Source organism: Babylonia areolata, chromosome 13 (genome assembly GCF_041734735.1).
Source record: "Babylonia areolata isolate BAREFJ2019XMU chromosome 13, ASM4173473v1, whole genome shotgun sequence".
Lineage (NCBI taxonomy): Eukaryota > Metazoa > Mollusca > Gastropoda > Neogastropoda > Buccinidae > Babylonia > Babylonia areolata.
Genome location: NC_134888.1, coordinates 24,766,673 through 24,790,867, shown reverse-complemented (window position 1 = coordinate 24,790,867; position 24,195 = coordinate 24,766,673). Strand labels below are relative to the sequence as shown.

At 40.7% G+C, this 24,195-nt stretch overlaps 2 protein-coding genes across 2 annotated transcripts in view; one reads left to right on the top strand and one right to left on the bottom strand.

Annotated features, from left to right (window-relative positions):
- The window catches only part of LOC143289168 (uncharacterized protein CXorf58-like), a 21,458-nt gene extending 3,105 nt beyond the window's left edge, over positions 1-18,353 (bottom strand). The window contains exons 1-9 of the mRNA XM_076598089.1: positions 18,240-18,353; positions 15,264-15,510; positions 12,109-12,208; positions 10,124-10,218; positions 8,052-8,166; positions 6,851-6,982; positions 5,675-5,750; positions 2,608-2,761; positions 1,581-1,725 (exon numbers count right to left, since the gene is read on the bottom strand). Of these exons, the coding sequence (XP_076454204.1) occupies positions 1,581-1,725; positions 2,608-2,761; positions 5,675-5,750; positions 6,851-6,982; positions 8,052-8,166; positions 10,124-10,218; positions 12,109-12,208; positions 15,264-15,508 (1,062 nt within the window). The 5' untranslated portion in view covers positions 15,509-15,510; positions 18,240-18,353. The remainder of the gene's footprint in view (positions 1-1,580; positions 1,726-2,607; positions 2,762-5,674; positions 5,751-6,850; positions 6,983-8,051; positions 8,167-10,123; positions 10,219-12,108; positions 12,209-15,263; positions 15,511-18,239) is intronic.
- Positions 18,354-18,562: 209 nt separating this feature from the next.
- LOC143289167 (intraflagellar transport protein 80 homolog) overlaps positions 18,563-24,195 on the top strand; it is a 52,107-nt gene continuing 46,474 nt past the window's right edge. The window contains exons 1-5 of the mRNA XM_076598088.1: positions 18,563-18,717; positions 19,356-19,580; positions 20,765-20,875; positions 21,597-21,665; positions 23,357-23,466. Of these exons, the coding sequence (XP_076454203.1) occupies positions 18,678-18,717; positions 19,356-19,580; positions 20,765-20,875; positions 21,597-21,665; positions 23,357-23,466 (555 nt within the window). The 5' untranslated portion in view covers positions 18,563-18,677. The remainder of the gene's footprint in view (positions 18,718-19,355; positions 19,581-20,764; positions 20,876-21,596; positions 21,666-23,356; positions 23,467-24,195) is intronic.

The following is a 24,195-nucleotide window of genomic DNA, read 5'->3' as shown; positions in this document are numbered from 1 at the left end:
TTTGCTAGCAACAAACTATTTTAATGCGGAGTAGACACTACATAATATACACACTTCTGCGAGCCTCGAAAAACTTAACCTTAACTCAATCTACTCCACAGCTACATACCTGCTACAACTCCCAAAGACCAGCGCTACATGAGACCACTGCAGTAAAAAGTTGGGTTGTTCACTAAAACGGCGAAAATCAATGGAGAATTGTTTACTTAATCGGTCAAACAAAGCTTCCTTTTCATGCTTCAGCAATCCGTAAACAGCTCAGTTCAGAACACCGACAGTACCAAGTAAGAATAAACCAAATCAGAATAGTGTATTGGTATGAGAATACTCGTACCAGGTCCACAGGGGAAGTAATTATGGTGCGAGATAACTCGTACCTGGTGTAGAATGAGTTAAGGGAAGAAAGGGAACAGGTACGTTGGTAGTTGTCAATTAACCCTTTGAGCCCTGACCACTGCTTTACCGGTGGCAGAGAAAAATGACATAATGCCCAGCCACCAGTTGAGCGGTGCGTAAATGCCTGAAGTGTGCAGAGTCTCAACCTGGCCTGTCAGGGCAGAAATCAGGGACAAAACATGCGAGAAAACAACTGTACACAACGCAGCAAGTAATTGATATGCTTGATGATTTATCGGAAGTAGAGTATGACAATGATTACTCTGATAGTGAGGTGGAATTCGAATCAGATGATTTTGCTACAGATAGTGATGTTGAAAATGAATCTGAGCATGCAGAATCAGTTGATCAAAGGAGGCGTGTCAGGTTGAGACTCTGCATGCTTCATGGTAGAAATCGATCTTTTTTATCCAAAGCACATGCACAAAACACAGTGAAAAGGCGCGGCAACGTTGCTTCTATGTTCACTTACGGTTTTTCTGATTGGCTCTTCAATATAAGTCAACCAATAGCAAAACACAACAAGTGTTTACGCAGCGCTCAACCAGTGAGTTGTGTTTGCTGTTCATGCTGTGGTTATTTAAAAAGAAAAAATTATGTATTTCTTTAATGTATATAGTTCAGTCCAGACTGACATCCTGGAGCAGGAAGCATTTTACACACATAAAAAAGTGGCTATATAGGGTTTTATCATTGGGAAATATGTCCAGCAAAGACATGCTTTGATTGGTTTCTGCATTTCACTCAGAACTGTTTTGAAAAGAAACAATACAACAGTACAGACAGGCATTATTATTACTACCTTTTTTTATATTATAATTATTATTTATTTATTTATTTATGTTTATAGTTGACTTCATCAAGTTTTTGCACCTTATACATATCATTAGTAGTGGTAGTATTTTTTTTTATGTATTTATTATTTATTCCCCCCCCCCCAACCCCCCTTTTTTTTTCTTCTTTTTTTTTCGCAAGGCCTGACTAAGCGCGTTGGGTTACGCTGCTGGTCAGGCATCTGCTTGGCAGATGTGGTGTAGCGTATATGGATTTGTCCAAACGCAGTGACGCCTCCTTGAGCTACTGAAACTGAAACTACTCAACCAGTGACCAGGCATTATGCCACCCCTCCCCACCACCTGTAAAGCGGTGGTCAGGGCTCAAAGGATTAAACTCATTATCATCACCTGCTGTTCATTGCTGTAAAGTCGTCTCATCTTCATGGCCCTCATTTTGGCCTGGCGGGAGCGACGACTGGACAGCTGGCTCTGGGCACCAGACATCTTGGACTTGGCCGGCGTTGGTGCCGGTACATAGGGCAAGACAGGGGTCCTGCAAGCGGCAACGCAAACGAACAACACAAACATCAACACCCCCGAAAACGGAGTATGGCTGCCTGCATGGCGGGGTAAAAACGGTCATACACGTAAAAGCCCACTCGTGTACATACGAGTGAATGTGGGAGTTGCAGCCCACGAACCACAAACATCAACAACACAGCTTCCCAAATTAACAACAACAAAGAATCAGAATACTACTGAATACTTCATTATATCAACTAGAGAAATTCATTTCTGGTGTAAAACACATATACGATACACGAAAATCGCAGTCATTCAACAAACATCAATATAAATAACAAAGCAAAACACAAAAACATCATCATCACCGCAGCTTCCCGAATTAAAGAAAAATTTATACAAACCAATACAAATATCAATACAAATAACAATGCAAACTTCTACACAAACATTAATACAAACGATAATGCATGAACTATACAAACAACAACGGGTAAACAACAATATAAACATCAACACAAATAAGAATACAAAAAAACAATACAAATCAAAATAAACAACACCACAAATAACAGACACACAAACACACTCACAGAGACACATACACAGACAAACACACTAACACACTGACACACACACACTAACACACATACACATGCTCATGCACAGTCAGTCTCTGTCTCTCTCTCTCTCTCCACACACGTTTGTGTGCATGTGTGTGTGTATGTGAGTGCAAACATAAGCTGGACATGCACAGGTGGTCTGTAAAAGTATTGAACTCTGTTTATATTGTTGCTACTGGATGAAATTATTCTCCCTCCCCCCACCCCCATTCCCCCACCTTGTCTACAGAGCTTTAACCCGCTTAAACGGACACTAAAATAAGTCAGTGTCAGTGTCTCTCCATTCTCACCTCATCTTAGAGATGGCCTGAATGTGCCTGACTTGCACTTCCTGCGTCACAGGGCGAGACATCAGCAGAGGGATTTCCTGTTTCAGGCGGGGGGTCATTCGCTGATTGTAGGCGAAGTCGACCACATCATAAAATATTGTGTGTCGCGGTAAGACTGAAAGAAGAAGGAAACAGTTTCAGTTTCAGTTTCAGTAGCTCAAGGAGGCGTCACTGCGTTCAGACAAATCCATACACGCTACACCACATCTGCCAAGCAGATGCCTGACCAGCAGCGTAACCCAACGCGCTTAGTCAGGCCTCGAGAAAAAAACATATATACAGACAGACAGACAGACAGACAATTCAGACACTGACATCGGCTCCTTTGGGTCCAGCGGTTCCGGGGGCACCAGCAGCAGACACACAGCACAGACAGCACAGACATACAGCGCAGAGGAACAGACAGATGGATAGGCAGACAGACAGACAGACAGATGAGGAACGGACAGACAGAGGGACAGACAGACAGACAGACAGTCAGACACACAGCAAAGAAAGAGGGGGAAAAAAACATAGGGACAGCCAGACACACAGACAGAGGGGCAGACAGACACACAGACAGAGGGACAGACAAACAGACAGGCAGCACAGCACAGACAGGGGAACAGACAAGGCACAGAGGAACAGACAGACACAGAGACAGACAGCACAGACAGAAAGACATTGGAACAAAACAAAGGGACGGCCAGACAGACAAAGGAACAGACAAGACATACAGACAGCACAGCACAGCACAGCACAGCACAGGGGAACAAGACGGAGGGACATACACACATACATACATACATACAGACAGACAGACAATTCAGACACTGAAGGAAACAATCCTGCTGTAGTGGAGGAGGAGGAGGAGGAGGAGGGGCAGTTTGCCATGGAAGGAACAGGAGAGGTAAAAAAAAAAAAAACAAAAAAAAAAAACCAAGAAAAAAAAAAACCCAGCCAGTTTCAGTGGTTAACTTATTCAGTCCTGTACCTGAGCATGGCTCTGGCATAAAAATTCATCTCATTAAAAAAACAGTTTTCATGTTCCTACATGAGCAAAAAACAGCAAGGAAAAGGTCACTAACTTCTACATTATTTCCGATTGTATCTACACGAAATTGATAAGGAAAGACTGTGTATTTTCTGAGGTTTTTTTTTTTTTCCACATCAGTGTATTTGTACTAGTATAACTCTTTTTGTCACAACAGATTTGTCTGTGTGAAATTCAGGCTGCTCTCCCCTGAGAGAGTGTGTCACCACACTGACAGCGTCACCCATGTTTTTGCATTTTCTTTCTGCCTGCAATTTTATTTGTTTTCCTACTGAAGTGGATTTTTCTACAGAATTTTGCCAGGGACAACCCTTTTCTTGCCATGGGTCCTATACACGTAACATGTAACCCAACATGCTTAGTTAGGCCTTGAGAAAAAAAAGAAAAAAAAAAGAAAAAAAAAGAATAAAATAAAATAACAATTTTTAAAAAAATAAATAAACAGAAAATAATAGATAAATACATAAAAATACTACTACTAATAATAATATTTATAAGGCGCAAAATCTTGATGAAGTGAACTCTAAGCGTACCAAAAAAAAAAAAAAAAAAAAATCAACAACAAAAGAAAACAGATGCCAGTCCTACACACAAATCCAATGTGCTTGTTAGGCCTTCAAAGCCTACCCTAAGTTTGAATAAAACAAATTCTGAAAAAAAAAAAACGAGAGTAAAAAAAAGAATGAATTAAAAAAACAAAATAAACAAACAAGCAGATGCTCAAAAACACAACATTACATTTTGAAAACATATAATCAAACAAGAGAATGAAATAATTAAATAAAATAAACAAACAAGTATACACATTTAAATACAATGAAGTGAAAGACACATTTTAAAACAATTACACTTTGTCATGTTCAAGTGAAGTAAACTGTCATGTTCAAGTGAAGTAAACTGTCATGTTCAGGTGAAGTAAACTGTCATGTTCAGGTGAAGTAAACTGTCATGTTCAAGTGAAGCAAACTGTCATGTTCAAGTGAAGTAAACTGTCATGTTCAGGTGAAGTAAACTGTCATGTTCAGGTGGAGTAAACTGTCATGTTCAGGTGAAGTAAACTGTCATGTTCAAGTGAAGTAAACTGTCATGTTCAAGTGAAGTAAACTGTCATGTTCAGGTGGAGTAAACTGTCATGTTCAGGTGAAGTAAACTGTCATGTTCAAGTGAAGTAAACTGTCATGCTCAGGTGAAGTAAACTGTCATGTTCAAGTGAAGTAAACTGTCATGTTCAGGTGAAATAAACTGTCATGTTCAGGTGAAGTAAATCAACATGTTATTTCACACTTGTCTGTATGTACACAAACAGATCACAAGAACATTCGGATCTAACAGATCATAACAATTCTCAGCTAAAAGGTTTTGAAAAAATCAAATATAAAAAAAAGATGATTAATAGAATAAGAAAATAAATCTACTTTCCTTGCAGATTTAACATCTGTCAGATGCTGCATCATTCCTGAAGGACATACACCACAGCCTCTATACTCTATTATATATTTTTGTGTTCTGTGTTGTAATGCCTGTGGTAATATATAATAATACACCCATCATGCACTTTGTATTTTGTGTTGAAGTAGATTAGTAATACATGATTATGCACATTACATTTTGTGTTTTAATAGTTTGTACTGCATTGCAACGTCAGTGTCGTGATAATACTCCCTTGCTTGTTTTGTGTTCTACATTGCAATGTCAGTGATATGACCCCCATTATACACTTTACGTTTTGTGTTCCAAAGTCAGTGATAACAGTTTGTCCATTTCTTTTCAACACAGAATTACATCATACACTCTGTATTTTGTGTGGTCATGCCAATCATCAATGTTCTATCAATTTCTTTTTGAACACAGAATAAATGTTATGAAATTCTACATTCAATCTAAAAAAAAAAAAAAATCATACCATTCAGGGACAATTATTAATGTTCGATCAATTTCTTTTTATACACCGAATGAATGTTATGAAATTGTACACTCAGTTTTAAAACTTCATACCATCTAAGGACAGTTTCCGCCAGTAGTTTTCTCTTCCACCAAGGTATGCTGGAGTTTCATCCAGATTGGAGAGATACTGCACCACACAAAAAAAATAACACTCAGCATGGCACAACACACAGCAATACAGACATATACACAACAAGAATGTAGCACAATGCAGTGCAGTGTGACACAGACACACAGATACACACACATGCACACACAAACACCCACACCCACGCCACACACGCACGTGCATGCACCTCAGTATTCAATTCATAAGACGACAGATAGAGATTTCTTCTTCTTCTTCTTCTTTGTTCATGGGCTGCAACTCCCACATTCACTCGTATGTACACGAGTGGGCTTTTACGTGTATGACCATTTTTACCCCACCATGAAGGCAGCCATACTCTGCTTTCGGGGGTAGGTAGAGATATAAATACCCCCCTCAATCCGTTCCCCCCCGCACCCCCCTCCCCTATTCCCCACCCCATCCCCCAGGGAAGACACAGGTTCAATCCCACATTAGAGGTGGGGGTTTTCAGCCCGTGGCCAGCTCCTATCCAATGCTAAGTGTGCTTTGGGCTCATGGGCTCAACTGGGAAGAATGTTACCACACAGTTGGGGGTCATCCACCTCAAGGATGTGTCTTTGGGTATGCTGCTTAAATTTCCTGACCAACAACTGCGGGTGTCTGTATATATATATCTTTCAGCTTGGCTGACGCTGGGACATCTGATGAGAGTGCATGCATGCTTGCCAAGCAAACCCAAACCTAAATGGACACCCCCCACTCCCCCCTCCCCCTCCCCCACAGCAGCATCATCATCACCCCCATCATCACCCCCATCATCATTCATCATCATCAAAATATAAACAAACAAAAAACTTAAAAATACTGCCCCAAATACTGGGGCACCCCAAAAAACAGAAACAAAGAAATCCAACAACAACAACAACAAAAAAAAAAAAAACCCAACCCAACAAAACCCCAACAACTTCAATCTACAGGTACCACACCCTTCTCTGACCGAGGTCATGAAAACCCAGTCTGTGTATTCATACGCCTGTGATGTTCTGACTTTTAAAATGAACACGCAACAGTCATACTTTGTTTTAACTATTCATTCCATGCCGAGTGACTTCCTCAACATCGTGTAAGTCTTCAAGGAAAATAACTCTGCCAGACACCTGCATGTAGTCTTTGAGGGTTGTCACGTCCACTTCGTCCACAACGGCCGCCTGCTGGTGCCGAATGGTGTCCTGCAGCATCTGGTCGTAGAAGTGCCGGTTACCCATCAGCCTCAGGGAGTCTTCCGCAGCCTGCAAAAGAAAAAAGAAAGCACAACAATAAAGAGCGGTGTTGGGGTAGAGGTGGGGATGGGGTGGCGGTAGTGGTGGAGGTATTTTGCAGAAACTGTTTCTTCTATCATAGTCATGTTATTTATTCCTGTCCCACAACTAGCGAGGTTTTTTTGGGGTTTTTTTTAGGAGGGGTGGGGGGCCTCAGGGAATCTTTTGCAGCCTTCAACCGACAACAGAAAGCACAATACAGAGCGGTGTTGGGGTAGACGTGGGGGTGGGGTGGTGGTAGAGGTATTTTGCAGGAACTAGGTTACGCTGCTGGTCAGGCATCAGCTTGGCAGATGTGGTGTAGCGTGCGTATATGGATTTGTCCGAACGCAGTGACGCCTCCTTGAGCGACTGAAACTGAAACTAAACTTAACCCTTTCCTGACCAAAGTTCAGGAACCCATTCACACGTGGTTAAAGTGAGAAAAGAAAAAAAAAAAAAACACGAAACAAAGCGTCTTTCGCAAGGACACAACACCACACCAAAATGGGCCTCAAACCTTGATCGCTGGTGAACGCTGGATGAGAAGTCCCAACACGTCATTGATTCCGCCATGGCATCCCTCATTTTTTTACCAGTGTTATAACTCACAAATCACTCTGTTTCCACACACACACACACTAACACACACACACACAACATACAGACACAAACACACACACAGACATACACAGACATACACACACGCACACACACACAAACACACACACACACACACACAAATAAACACACACACAAATAAACACACACACACACACAACATACAAACACATACACACATACACACACACACAAATAAACACACACACACACACAACATACACACACACACACAAACACACACACACACAAATAAACACACACACAAATAAACACACACACACACACAACATACAAACACATACACACACACAGACACATACACACACACACACACACACACACACACACACACACACACACACACACACACACACACACACACACACACACACACACACAACACACACACATAAAGATACACATGAAATCAACTTACCTCTGTGGCAGGCTTGATCATCTTCCTGCCACTGATGTACTTGACCCCTTTACCCTCAGCTGTGTGTGTGAAGACTTTGAAAAAGATCAACGGTGGAAATTCCTCTCCACCAAACCTATGAAACATTGATCAGTGTGACTGTGAGGCTTGAACAATGACACCGTTTGTACATGCTGTGTTATGTTGTGTTGTGTTGCGGTGAGCTGAGCTGTGTTGTGTTGTGTTGTGGTGAGCTGTGATGTGTTGTGCTGTGTTGTGTTATGGTGAGCTGTGTTGTGTTACGGTGAGCTGTGTTGTGTTGTGTTGTGTTGTGTTGTGTTGTGTTGTGGTGAGCTGTGCTGTGTTGTGTTGTGTTGTGTTGTGTTGTGTTGTGTTGCGGTGAGCTGTGCTGTGTTGTATTGTGTTGTGGTGAGCTGTGCTGTGTTGTGGTGAGCTGTGTCGTGTTGTGTTGTGTTGCGGTGAGCTGTGCTGTGTTGTATTGTGTTGTGGTGAGCTGTGCTGTGTTGCGGTGAGCTGTGCTGTGTTGTGTTGTGTTGCGGTGAGCTGTGCTGTGTTGTATTGTGTTGTGGTGAGCTGTGCTGTGTTGTGGTGAGCTGTGTCGTGTTGTGTTGTGTTGCGGTGAGCTGTGTTGTGTTGTGTTGTGTTGCGGTGAGCTGTGCTGTGTTGTGTTGTGGTGAGCTGTGTTGTGTTGTGTTGTGGTGAGCTGTGTTGTGTTGTGTTGTGTTGCGGTGAGCTGTGCTGTGTTGTGTTGTGGTGAGCTGTGTTGTGTTGTGTTGCGGTGAGCTGTGTTGTGTTGCGGTGAGCTGTGTTGTGTTGTGTTGCAGTGAGCTGTGTTGTGTTGCGGTGAGCTGTGTTGTGTTGTGTTGCGGTGAGCTGTGTTGTGTTGTGTTGTGTTGTGTTGCGGTGAGCTGTGTTGTGTTGTGTTGTGTTGTGTTGTGTTGCGGTGAGCTGTGTTGTGTTGTGTTGTGTTGTGTTGTGTTGTGTTGTGTTGCGGTGTGCTGTGTTATGTTGTGTTGTGTTGCATCACGTTGTATTGCCTTGCATTGCATTGTAATGTATTGCATTGTATTGTATTGTATTGTCACTGTACCCTACATACTGTCTTGCCGTGCCGTGCCCTGCCGAGCTTCAAATTGCGTTGCTTTGCATTGCATTTCATTACGTGTGTTGTGTTGTGTGGTGTGGTATGGTGTGATGTTATGTTGTGTTGTGTTATTATTATTATTATTATTATTTATTCATTTATTTATTTATTTTATTTTATTTATTTATTTTCTTTAATTATATTATTATTATTTATTTATTTTTTTATTTTATTTTATTTTGTACGCTTATAGTTGACTTCATCAAGTTCTTGCGCCTTATACATATTATTATTAGTAGTAGTGGTTCTTTTTTTTATGTATTTATCTTTTTTTTTTCTCTAAGCCTGCCTAAGCGCGTTGGGTTATGCTGCTGGTCAGGCATGTGCTTGGCAGATGTGGTGTAGCATATATGGATTTGTCCGAACGCAGTGACGCCTCCTTGAGCTACTGAAACTGAAACTGTGTTGTGTTGTGTTGTATTCTATTCTGTTCTATTTCACTAGATGCGTGTAAAACTCCTGATCCGTAAATGGGATCCAAACCAGTCAATGCCCGTCCCATAGTCGGACACTTTACCACTAGGCCACCGCTCCATCAAGAAAAACAACAACAAACAAACAACAACAACAGACACCAAGAAACTAGGATATCATGAGACAGACTGATATCAACAGTCAGACAGACAGACAGACAGGCAGAAGTATATAGTCAAACTAACAGACATCATTCGAACATATATGCCACACACACACACACACACACACAAATACATACACGTGCGTATGCACACACACACTCACACACACTCACACACATTTGCGTATGCGCACACACACTCACACACACACACACACACACACACACACACTCACACACACACACACACACACACACAAAGCAGAAGCACCAGACAGATGGAGAGAAAGGTGGACAGAAAATGAATTCCTTACTCAACAGTACATTCAAACGAGGGCATCTAAGTCTCACCTAAATCTTGCTCTCAAGTGCAGGCTCTTGTCCTTGAAAAACTCAGCTTCTTTCGGACACACTTTTCTCAGGATTTCTGACGTTAAGGAGTTTTCCTGAAACAGAGCCATACCTGTGACATCAGTTCTGCCTGCAGAGCAAACACACACACACACTCACACTCACTCACTCACATACACTTAATACACACACCTGCACATAAACTCAGACACACGCACAAGCATGCCCATATATATGTAGCGTACTCATGTACACAAATATTCACTCACCAAGTCTCAGTCCATTCAGACACAGAAGCAGGCCATGACAATATACATGATAAAAAAATATTATAATAATGAATTTCATCTATATTGCATTTTTCCCTACAACCAGAAGGCTCAAAACACATTACAATAAGACATGTTAAAATGAGACTGATACAATTAGACATTTGAAAATAATCAGTCAAAGATATAATTCTGCAAGTAACAAAGTTGTAGCAGAGAATTATACACGAAATACACACAAAACATGACCATGAAAAGCATAAAACAACAACTTCATGATAACAACTGGTCAGAAGTCTTTAACGTGAAAACCACAGATCAAACATTTAAAAACAACTCACTTTATATAACACCCAGATATTTCATTCTTCTACCCTTTGCCCCCTATAATAAACACATCTAAACACAAACCTTCTCTCTCTCTCTCTCTCTCACACACACACACACACACACACACACACACACACACACACACACACTGCTGCATTCTAATCAGTGTCAGTTTCAGTAGCTCGAGGAGGCATCACTGCATTCAGACAAATCCATATACGCTACACCACATCTGCCAAGCAGATGCCTGACCAGCAGCGTAACCCAACGCGCTTAGTCAGGCCTTGAGAAAAAAAAAAAGAATAAATAAAAATAAAATAATAACAATAATAAATAAAATAAAATAAATAAATTAATTAATTAATTAATTAATTAAAAAAAATCAAATTAACATAAAATAATAAAATAAAATAACAAAACAAAACAAACAAAAATAGTTAAATAAATAAATAAATAAATAGATAAATAAAATAAAATAAATAAATAAATAAATGAATAAAATAAAAAGAAATAAGTAAATAAATAAATAAATAAATAATAGATAAATACATAAAAAAAAGAACTACTACTAATCACACATATGTTTAGGAAGAGAATTCCAGGCAGCTGGAGCAATACAGGAAAAAAAAAAAGAGTGCTTTCTATACTGCTTTAATTTGATGCGTGAAACATCCAGGTCTCCGGCATCAGTGGAACGGAGGGCTCTCTCAGGCTGGTATGGACGGATCATTTTAGTGGAATAAGTGGGAGCAGTGAAATATGTGCATCGCAATTTGATATTCAATTCAAGCTCGAATAAGTAACCAGTGAAGTGAACTTAGAAGGGGAGTGACAAGGACTTGATTACATTTTTGGAAAAACAAGCTAGGCAGCATTGTTCTAGGCTGTAATAAACAAACACAGTTGTGCTTAATTACTTCTTTATATATATATATATATATATATATATATATATATATATATATATATATATATGTGTGTGTGTGTGTGTGTGTGTGTGGGTGTGTGTGTGTGTGTGTGTGTGTGTGTATAATTTAGTCCTCAACCTGAGTATGAAATCTCTGCAAAAGTGTGCACATGTATGTAGATGAATAAGTGCAAGTTTGTGAACAAAAATAGCGACAGATAATATATGCATTGAGTATGGAAAATGACAGTGGGTGGGACACATATTCATTTAGTCTATAAAACTACTAAAGTATGCAATTGAAGAAGAAGAAGAAGAAGAAGAAAAACAACAACAACTTCTACTACTACTACTGCTACAACAACAACAATAACAAAAACAAGAAGAACAAGAAGAAGAAAAGGGTGAATCCTCATACTGGAATAATACATATATATTTCTTCCAAATATTCTGGAAAGTACAAGAAGGCATAGCTTACTGCTGCACAAACAGAGTGCTTGAGGAGTCGAAACATCTGTTTGTCACGATACGCAATCCATGCCCGCTCAATCGCTGATGCCGCCGCTTGTCGCGCTAACCTGCAAGACAGGTAAATAATAATAATAATAATAATAATGGATACTTATATAGCACACTATCCAGAAATCTGCTCTAGGTGCTTTACAAAAACACTTTTGTTAACATAAAACATTATATCTATGTTACATACACACACCAAAATGTGACTACACACACACACACACACACACACACACACACACTGCATACACACATTTTAACATACATGTGTATCTAACAGCTACCCTAACACATACGCACACATAGGCAGGCACAAACTTACATAAACACACGCACACACAATACACATTCATATACATGCATGTAGTTATGTACACATACATATGTATACACACATAGTCAAGCACACCTAACGAAAAGGAAGTGGACCTGCCACAACTGAACTTATTGCTGAGGGAAAAGGTGAGTTTTGAGACGAGATTTAAAAGATGCGAGGGAATCAGAATGACGGAGGTTATATGTACAAAGGAACCTGGGAGACAAAATATGCAAACAGAAACAAAGGCATTATTTCCAAATCAATATACATTATTTTGGCAACGTGCATTTCATTAATATCACATGAATAATTATAACTGTTTCAGAGAAGGGTTATCAAATGTGAAAGGATGGGATAAAAGGTTTAGCCCTTTGAGCCCTGAGTTCCTGAGCAATTTTAACCCTTCTGCCTGAGCTCCTGAGCCAAAATTTGCAAATAATTGGTATTCAATGTATCTCGGCAGATATAAAAAGAGTGCCCTGACCACCGCTTTACAGGTGGTAGAGAAAAATGACATAATGCCTAGCCACCAGCTGAGCGTTGCGTAAACACTTGTGTCGTGTTTTGCTATTGGTTGACTTGTATTGAAATCGATCTTTTTTTATCCAAAGCACATGCACAAAACACAGTGAAAAGGCGCGGCCATGTTGGTACTACGTTCGCTGACGTCAGAATATTACGGTTTTTCTGATTGGCTCTTCAATATAAGTCAACCAATAGCAAAACATGACACAAGTGTTTACGCACCGCTCAACCGGTGGCTAGGCATTATGTCATTTTTCTCTATCACCATTAAAGTGGTGGTCAGGGCTCAAAGGGTTAATAGTAGGTGTTACAGCTTCAGTATCTGATCTCAATACATATGATAGGAAAAACAAATAAAACTGCACGCAGGAAAAAATACCAAAAAAAAAAAAAGAAAAAAAAAAGGTGGCGCTGTTGTGTAGGGACGTGCTCTCCATGGGGAGAGCAGCCTGAATTTCACACAGAGAAATCTGTTTTGATAAAAAGAAATACAAAATACAAATACAAAATACAAATACTATCTTTAAAAAAGAAAAAAAAAATCTATCACTGCTCCACACTATCCTTGGGTATAACCGAGTCATCAAGCACCTTCATCCTTTGGTGTGTTTTTTTTTAAACATCTTCATAACTTGGGTTTTTTTAACAATCAATCCAGTTCATACCGTCACAGTGCACACACACACACACACACACACACACACACACACACACACACACTCACTCACACACACAGAGAGATCTTTTTGGAAAAAGAAGGCATCTGGATTTTAATTAATATTTCACTCTACAGATATATAATATCTAATATATCTATACAAGTATATACACATATATATTTAGATGTGTGTGTGTGTGTGTGTGTGTGTGTGCGCGCGCGCGCACGCGCATACAAGTGTAAATTACTTCATCCATTTAACTTCTAGGACTGAAAATTCTAAACAGTGTTCAAACAATAAGAAGAACGAATGTATGTAGATATGTATACAAAAACTGTCTCACTCTTTCTCATTGATGCTGATATACACAGACATACAGAAACAGACTCACCCTTTCTCATTGATGCTGATATACACAGACATACAGAAACAGACTCACTCTTTCTCATTGATGCTGATATACACAGACATACAGAAACAGACTCACTCTTTCTCATTGATGCTGATATACACAGACATACAGAAACAGACTCACTCTTTCTCACTGACTGTGATATATATACACAGACATACAGAAACAGACTCACTCTTTCTCACTGACTGTAATATATATATACACAGACATAGAGAAACAGACTCACTCTTTCTCACTGATGCTGATATACACAGACATACAGAAACAGACTCACTCTTTCTCATTGATGCTGATATACACAGACATACAGAAACAGACTCACTCTTTCTCATTGATGCTGATATACACAGACATACAGAAACAGACTCATTCTTTCTCATTGACTGTGATATATATACACAGACATACAGACATAGACTCACTCTTTCTCACTGATGCTGATATGCACAGACATACAGAAATAGACCCACTCTTTCTCATTGATGCTGATATACACAGATATACAGAAACAGACTCACTCTTTCTCATTGACGCTGGTATACACAGACATACAGAAACAGACTGACTCTTTCTCATTGACGCTGGTATACACAGACATACAGAAACAGACTGACTCTTTCTCATTGACGCTGGTATACACAGACATACAGAAACAGACTCATTCTTTCTCATTGACTGTGATATATATACACAGACATACAGAAACAGACTCACTCTTTCTCATTGACGCTGGTATACACAGACATACAGAAACAGACTCATTCTTTCTCATTGACTGTGATATATATACACAGACATACAGAAACAGACTCACTCTTTCTCATTGATGCTGATATACACAGACATACAGAAACAGACACACTCTTTCTCATTGATGCTGATATACACAGACATACAGAAACAGACTCACTCTTTCTCATTGACGGTGATATATATACACAGACATACAGAAACAGACTCACTCTTTCTCATTGATGCTGATATACACAGACATACAGAAACAGACTCTTTCTCATTGATGCTGATATACACAGACATACAGAAACAGACTCACTCTTTCTCACTGATGCTGATATACAGACATACAGAAACAGACTCACTCTTTTTCATTGATGCTGATGTACACAGACATACAGAAACAGACTCACTCTTTCTCACTGACGCTGATATACACAGACATAGAGAAACAGACTCACTCTTTTTCATTGATGGTACCCTGGCGGATACTTCTGACTGGAGAGCCTGTGTGTGGTGAGGTGGGGGTAGGGGCCGGGAAAGAAGGGGCAAAGTCTGAGCCCTTCAGTTCTGTTGACACACGACTGTCTGGAGTTCCGCGTGATCGGCTGCCAGCGCTGCGATGGGCGGCAGAGGGCAGCTTGACCTGGATGGAGGTGCGACTAGGGCTCTTCAGTTCATCAGAGTTCTCTGTTGGATCTGCCATGACTGAAAGCCATATACAAAAAAAAAAAAAAGAAAAAAAAAAAAAGGCCCACGATTATTTTTCTATTTTATGTATTTTTTTCTAATCTAATAGAGTCTTATTGTTTCACAGATGTTCTCTCTCTCTCTCTCTGTCTCTCTCTACATTTCTCTCAGCATACAACATTCGAAGGAAAAGATTAACCGAACGATCGTTTTAACATGACTGAAACATAATGCAGAATAAAATATAAGATCCATAACTCAATTTAGATTGGTAAATAACCAAAAAGAGGCTCGGCTGCAAAGTTGGATGGTCATATGTTCGAATTAATTACTTAGTATTATGCATGAGTAATATGGAATATGTTGTATTAATGTTGTGGGTGTGAATGTATGAGTGTTTATGTGTTTATGAATATGTACTTATTTGCTTGTTATTTCCCCTTATTTTTCGTTTTACTTTTTGTTTTTGTCGTTTGCTAAAATAAGCTGAATAATCCCCCTTGGCACTAGAGCTGTAAAACGCTATTTGCCAATAAAAAAAATTGTCATTGTCATTGTCATTGTCTCTCTCTCTCTATCTCTAATTTATGTAACCATGATTATAATGTGCATGCCGCATTGATAAAATGATTTCCCCTTTGTTTTATTTTACTGTTTCCCCTTTGACGACTGGAAGAAAAAAACCCATTGTCTTGCTTACTCTATTATCCTCAGAAATTCAACTTCATTCAATTCTCTCTCTCTCTCTCTCTCTCTCTCTCTCTCTCACACACACACACACACACACACATGAACACATATATACATTTTATAAACAATTGTAATGTTATGACGTTTGTTCACTAAACGGTAAGCCCTTCAATCTAGAATATTTTCTGCTTATGGCACTGTATATGTATATTCTCTATCTTAAACTACAACATTTATACCCTGACACTTAAACAAAAAGTGCAGTATGTATACTGAATCATAACAATACTGAATAAAAGGAAATCAAAGATACAGTAATATCCTTCTGAGTCTGCTCCAGACATTGTCACTGGTCATTTAGTCCATCTGAAAGTAATTTCATTCAGATTGAATAAAAGAGTGAAACTGAAAAAGAAATGATTTAGTGCGGCAGTAAACTAACGTTTTATAGAGGAATTTGGTTTCCTCTGTAAAACTTCAGTTTACTTCCACACTAAAGGATGCATAGTTTCTCTTTCAAATGGTCATTCACAATGGAGGTACATATCTATTTTAAAAATCACTTTCATGTGGATTCCTCTTCTTCGTTGCAAAAATGTGGTAAGCTCATCACATTACTGGGACATAATGATCCCACATGGACTGGAGAGAAGATCAAGTGACAACAACAATAACAACAACAATGACAAAAGAAAAGACTGAGGGAAAGAAACAGAAGAAAATCAATAAGAAGGAAAGGTGCAAACCACAAAAGATTTAGCGCACTTGCTTGATATTCTGATATGATGTATAGCACGCTAGCACATCTAAACCTTGAACCTTGAACCTTGAACTTTTGGGCGTTGAAGCCTTCTTCAGGCTAGTTCGCCTCTTCTTGGTGGCTACAGCACTGGTTTGTGGCATGCGTGGCAAGCAGCACTGTACTGAGTTACTGCAGGCAGGTTGGTTCGTACACACTAGGCAACTGTTGCCAGTGCACGTCCAGCCTGAATTTGAAGCAGTTTAGGGTAGGGGCAGTCACAACACTGTCCAGCAGGTTATTCCATGAGTTCACAACTCTTTGTGAAGAGGAGCTGCTGCGGACATTTAACATGCAGTGTTTTTTCTTTATCCTGAGACTGTGTCCCCGGGTGTTGTGGCTGGTGGCTGGTTCTAACCTTGGCCTATCCACGTCATAGAGCCCGTGCATGTACTTATAAGTGTCAATCATGTCTCCTCTGTTGCAACGGTGCTCTAGGCTTGGTAGGCGGAGGTGATGCAGACATTCAGGGTAGGGCAGGTCTCGGACGGTTGGCAGCAGCTTGGTGGCGTGACGCTGGACATCCTCTATGTTGCTGCAGAGGGTCTTGTGATATGGTTGATATACGGAGTGACCGTATTCCAGAATTGGGCGAACAGGGCTTTTGTACAGGTTCATGAAGAGGTTATCATCAAGGAAGTCGAAAGTTTGGCGTATTATTCTGACAACTGTATTGGCTTTGGCGGTTGTTTTTGCCACATGTTCTTTGAAAGTCAGTTTACTGTCGACAAATACGCCCAAATCTTTCTCCACTTCATGTTCCTCTAATTTAATGATGCAGTCTTCGCCGTTTCTCTTTCCTCTCATGGAGTACCTTGCAGTTGACCTGTGAGACTTGAAAAGATTTCCCTTTCATCCACCGTGCAGACTCATCCTGGATTCAAACCCAAGCCGCTCGGATTGAAATCCCAATGACACTGGCTCTGATTAACCAGCAGTTATGTTATCACGGTGATGAGTGTCTTTGTGGTTCTCTGAACATTTGTAGGGTTTCTGGTAAATGAGGATATGTACTCACTGAATGAAACAACCTCGATGTCAGATGGTTTTAGCCACATATTGACATTTTGTATCTTCGAGATCGATTCATTGCACGAAGAAGAAGTTGAAGAAGAAGAAGAAGAAGAAGAAGATAATGACCATCTCATGTTCATGATGATGATGATGATGATGATGAAGACGAAAAAGAAACTGCAACAAACGGAGACAGAATCAGGAAGAAACATGAAAATCTACAACAAAAACTAGTGATACCTACTGAAGATACCGTTATAACTTCAAAGGTAAATCCTCTGTATGCATTTATGTTTTGGATGGCAAACACCTCAGCATGAGGGTATCCAAAGACAACAAACTTCACTTCCGCTTAGATATGCGCCCACAATTCCTTGTCATTCTACAACCAACGATAAACAAAAGAAAGGAAAGAAAAAATATTTTAAATATCGGTCGCTAAAACCTGACCACTAAAACCTTTATAAAGTGTTAAGCCGACTTTGTGTTCGATTATTGTTATGCTGGGTTCTGCGCTTTTTATTAAAACATATGTTTTCCGGTTGCACATTTCATAAACATCACTTCCGGTGCACGGCATTCCAAACTCCTTCCATTGGCGAGTACATCGTTTACCGTGGTTACAAGCGTTTGTGACTGCAGTTTTCTGGAAGTATTTATCAGTTCACTCTGAGAACCAACCATGCGATTCAAAACAACTTTAGAGAAAGTTCCGAAACATATCCTTTCGGTTGTTTGCTTTTTTTCTGTGACGTGTTAAAGGTTGCTTCATTGTTTGGACTGTTGTGTTTGTTTTAAAACTGTAACTTTCGTTACCATTTAAGTTGTTCCTTGTTGGATTTGTAAATTTCTTTTTTTCTTTCTTTTTTTTTTCTTGGAAAAACAGCTAAGAACAGTAATGTCTCTTCGTTTAAGGGGATGGAGTAAAATTTTGTGTTTTTATTATCATTATGTCAAACATATTTTTATGAAATTTTTAGACACCAAAAAATAAACCTTAAATATTAAAATTGTCAGTCACTGAATCATGCCTTGTTCCTGATATTTGTTGAGTTTCACTTGCCAATTGGATTGCTGTGCCTGTTAGGGAGGAGCTTCATGGTTATTTGAACACAGCTTTGCAAAGCTGCTAACACACACACACACATCTGGTGAGAGGGGTGTGTGTTTGTGTGTGTGTTTATAGAAAGTTGAAAACAACGCTCACCTGCCAGAGCCCTGCAGATTTCTATACTCAAATCAGCAGGGATTCAAACATGGAGCCATTTTCTTTGATACAAAATTAAAACTTTTTGTCGTTTTGATTCGTTCTGGTGTTCGTTTCATTTCATTCCATTCTTTCCTTAACCAATACCACATACAGAACTGGTCAGCTGTGTGGGATGGACCTCTCCAGACGAACTGTACTCCGGAGCAGATGACCACTTGGTTATCCGCTGGAACCTGGTAACCAATGAGACCGGCACAGTGATGACGCTGCCAAATGATTGCTTCCCAACAGACATGCACTGGTTCCCCAAGTCTGCGAGTGGCATTGGTGGCAAGAAAGGGGCATCAGAAATCTTTGTTCTCACCTCCACTGATGGTACATATGGAAAAAAAATAATTTTGAAAAATTAAATGGTGGATTTGTGAATTTTGAAATATGTAGGCAGAATTATGTATTTGATTATAATCTTTATATAATCTAGCTAGATGAATAACTGATCAAGTGTTTTGTTATAATGTGAACCATAATGTGTAAACAGTAAAGTGTCACCCTTTTGTTGTCTTTAGAAAAAAAAATCTGAAAGTGTATTTGTTAAACTGTCAGAGTGGATTCTTCTTTTGCCAGGGATAATCCTTTTTGTTGCTGTGGGTTCTTTCACAAGTGTGCAAAGTGTATGTGCACACAGGACCTCAGAGTTTATAGTCTGATCCAAATGCCTAGCATCCAGACCACCACTCAAGGTCCAGTGGAGGAGAGAGTACAAATCCTAGTCTGTAACAGTACCAGAACTTGTGGGCATTCAGTTCCTAGTTGACCGCATTACCACTGGGTCATGGCTCCACCATGATAGTGATCATCCCTTAACAACTGATGATGATTTTGATGTGTGTATATGTGTTTTTGAGAATGTTTGATTGTGTATCACATAATGTTTTGTTGTTTTACCCAGCAGTATTTATTATAGAGCTGGATACCAGTTTAGAAATTGAAAAATTTTTTTTTTTTTTTTTTTTTTTTTTTTTTTGCAAGGGTGTGGGGGTGGGTCAGAACTGGCTTTTAAAACTGGTATTTTCAAACTTCTGGACTAATGCCAGCATGCATTCATTCATTTGGATGCTCCCCTGGCTTCCCCTCACATACAAACGCCCACCCACACCCACACACCCACACCCACACCACACACACACTAATGCCATCGTGCATTCATTTGGATGCTCCCCAGGCTTCCCCTCACATACAAACGCCCACCCACACCCACACACCCACACCCACACACACACTAATGCCATCGTGCATTTATTTGGATGCTCCCCTGGCTTTCCCTCACATACAAACAAATACACCCCACCCCTCCTCTCCCTACAAATATATATGTATATACATACAATTGAATACAGTGAAAGAGATTTTTGCTACTTTGCTTCCAGTCAGTACAAGAGAGTGAACATGTTTGCAGCAATGTGAACTGGTTTTCTGTACCTCCACACATGCAGATTGGTTTTTTCGGTGCACACCAGTTTTACTGTACACCTCTCCTTTGTTGATGTGTTGGTGCGCAGGCAAGATCCACATCATCAACAGATCAGGCCGGGTGGAGAAAACAACGGAAGCTCACAAAGGGGCAGTGCTGTCCGGTCGCTGGAGTTATGATGGCACTGCACTGGTGACAGGTAATGTACCCCAGCATTTCACCCACCCAGTCACTCTTTTTCTCTGCCTCAGTGCATTTGTTCTTTTTATTGATAGCTTGACTCAGTCTGATCAGAAACAGCTGTAAAGGAGTGGGTTTTTTTGTTGTTGTTGTTGTAAGCTTTATGATATGTGCAAATTAGTTTTGTTTGGAGTTTCTTCCCTTGTATGGTTCTTTGTTGTTTTTTTCTTAGCTTTCTTCTTAGTTTTGCCCTATATTTTCTTTGTTTTGCCTAACACCAGCCATTTTTGATGCTGCGAAATGTTTGTGCATAAAATCACATGCATGAAGTTGTATATTCATAATTTTGATATGTATATTTGTATTGAAGTACTGATTTATACATTATCAGTAAATTGATACACACACATACATGCTCTCTCTTTCTCTTTGTTTCTCTCTGTCTCTCTGTTTGTCGCATGCACACATGCACACATGGCTGTATAGGCATATACATACATTATACATGCATACAACATTGATAGATACCAGATTCATACCAGAAACATTTACATAATTAAGATTCAGAGGTAAGATCTAAAAATACTGGGTTAAAAAAAGAAAGAATAAAAAAAAAGAAAAAAAAAAGAAAAGAATATCTACTCTTATGTATGAAAAATGATAAATTCTTTTTTATGCTCCAGTGTTTTAACTAGCACTTCACAGCCATGAAAAGTTTGTCAAAATTTTGTAATTTTCAGCTGGTGAAGATGGACAAGTCAAAGTGTGGTCACGCAGTGGTATGCTGAGGTCAACACTCACACAAAACAGTGAGTTTCTTGTTGTGTGTGTTTCACATTGCTTTAAGTCGTTGCTGTCGAGGAGATGCCGTTGCAGAATAAGTGGTTGGGCGTTGGACTTCTGATTCAGTATTCACCAGTGGTCTGGGTTCAAGCCTCCCCTTTCAGCCTGGTGGTATGTCAACGGTCAGAGACTCAGTGCGGTGGAGCGGTTCACATACCTTGGCAGCACACTGTCACGAAATGCGAACATCGATGATGAAGTGAACGTCAGGATTGCAAGAGCAAGTGCAACCTTTGGTAGACTATGCAAATGTCTGGAACAGAAGAGGCATTGGTCTTGAGACCAAGCTAAAGGTCTACAGAGCAGTAGTTCTCCCCACACTACTGTACGCCTACGAAACTTGGACAGTGTACCATTGACATGCCAAGAAGCTGAACCACTTCCACACAACATGCCTCAGGAAGCTACTGAACATCAAGTGGCAAGACTGGACCCCAGACACGGAGGTGCTTGCAAAAGCCACCCTTCCCAGCATCTTCACCATCCTGATGCAGTCCCAGCTTCGCTGGGCTGGACACATGGCACGCATGCCAGACCATCAGCTGCCCAAAAGGCTCTTCTATGGCGAGCTGCAACAAGGGAAGAGATCACACAGAGATCAGAAGAAGCGTTTCAGAGATACTCTGAAAGTCTCTCTGAAAACGTTTGATATCAACCCTGACTCCTGGGAGGAATCTGCAGTGAACCGTGACAAATGGCGCACTGCTGTGCACAAAGGTGCCAAGTTGTGTGAGGCCAACAGGACTGCTGCAGCTGTTCAGAAGAGGCAGGCCAGAAAGTCACGGGCAAACAAGCTCCCTGACAATGATATGCCTGTCTTTGTCTGCCCCAACTGTCAGCGAACATTTCGTGCGCAGATTGGACTATTCAGCCATCTGCGCATTCACAGATAGATTCATGAGCATCCCCCCCTCCCCACCACCACCCTCCCCCCATCCCCCAGCTGGATGACAACGATGGTCATCATCGATCTCGATGGACACACACCATGTCCTTGAGAAAGACTTTTTGCTCTGGTCTTCTTCACTCCACCCAGGTGTGAATGGGTATCTGACATAGGTTAAGGAAAGTTAGAATGGCGGAAGGAGAGAATGGGCCCCGCCTTTGTGTCCTGAGCGCTTAGACGCAGTGGATAAGAGTTCGCTGCACTAGTGGTCAAAAAAAGCTATGGGATCTTTAACTTTGTGGACAGTTGGTCTAGACGGCAGTGACTGATACGGAATGGCATCCTCTTTGGTTATTTCATGTATATGACTGTGATTATTGTATGTGTGGTTTACTTCAAGTTGACATTTTGGTGTTCTGTGTCCGTTGTGATGATTTGATGTGTGTGGCTCTGATTAGCATATATGTGATTTACTTTAGTATTTAAAGCATTTTATGTCATTCATGTGGACATATTGAATGGTTGAGATTGTCACGTACTGTTTATTTGCTCTGGACCACAAATAGATTTCTCTTTGTGGGGATAATACAGTATTCTGGATTCTGAATAACATTCTGTTTGATGGTATAATGTGTAAACACACACACACACACACACACACACACACACACGTACAGATATATATATATTCCTCTAAATTGTGATGGTATCAGAAAAAAAAGAGTTTATGCCTGATGAAAAATGAAACGTGTGTGTGATGTGACGTGGCAGGTTCCCCGGTGTACGGGGTGTGCTGGGGCCCAGACTGCGACCAGGTCCTGTTCACCAACGGCAGACAGCTGGTCATCAAACCTCTGCAGGCCAACGCCAAACCCTCCATGGTAGGTGCTCTCTCCCTCAGGGCTTTTAACTCCTTCTTCTTCCCATGTTCACTCGTATGTACACAAGTGGGCTTTTACATGTATGACCGTTTTTACCCTGCCATGTAGGCAGCCATACTCTGCTTTCAGGGGGGATGGAAGGGGGGCCAGGGGGGTGGGTGGGGAAGGGCTCCATGGTAGTTGCTCTCTCCCTCAGGGCTGTTAACTCCTTCTTCTTCCCATGTTCACTCGTATGTACACAAGTGGGCTTTACGTGTATGACTGTTTTTACCCTGCACTGTAGGCAGCCATACTCCGTTTTCAGGGGGGATGGAGAGGGGGCCAGGGGGGTGGGGGGAAGGGCTCCATGGTAGGTGCTCTCTCCCTCAGGGCTGTTAACTCCTTCTTCTTCCCATGTTCACTCGTATGTACACAAGTGGGCTTTTACGTGTATGACCGTTTTTACCCTGCCATGTAGGCAGCCATACTCCGCTTTCAGGGGGGACTTGGGGGGACGGAGGGGGGTCCAGGGGGGTGGGTGGGGAAGGGCTCCATGGTAGGTGCTCTCTCCCTCAGGGCTGTTAACTCCTTCTTCTTCCCATGTTCACTCGTATGTACACAAGTGGGCTTTTACGTGTATGACCGTTTTTACCCTGCCATGTAGGCAGCCATACTCTGTTTCAAGGGGGGCTGGAGGGGGGACAGAGTGGGGGGAGGGGGGGGCTGGGGGGTGAAGGGGAGGGGGGATGC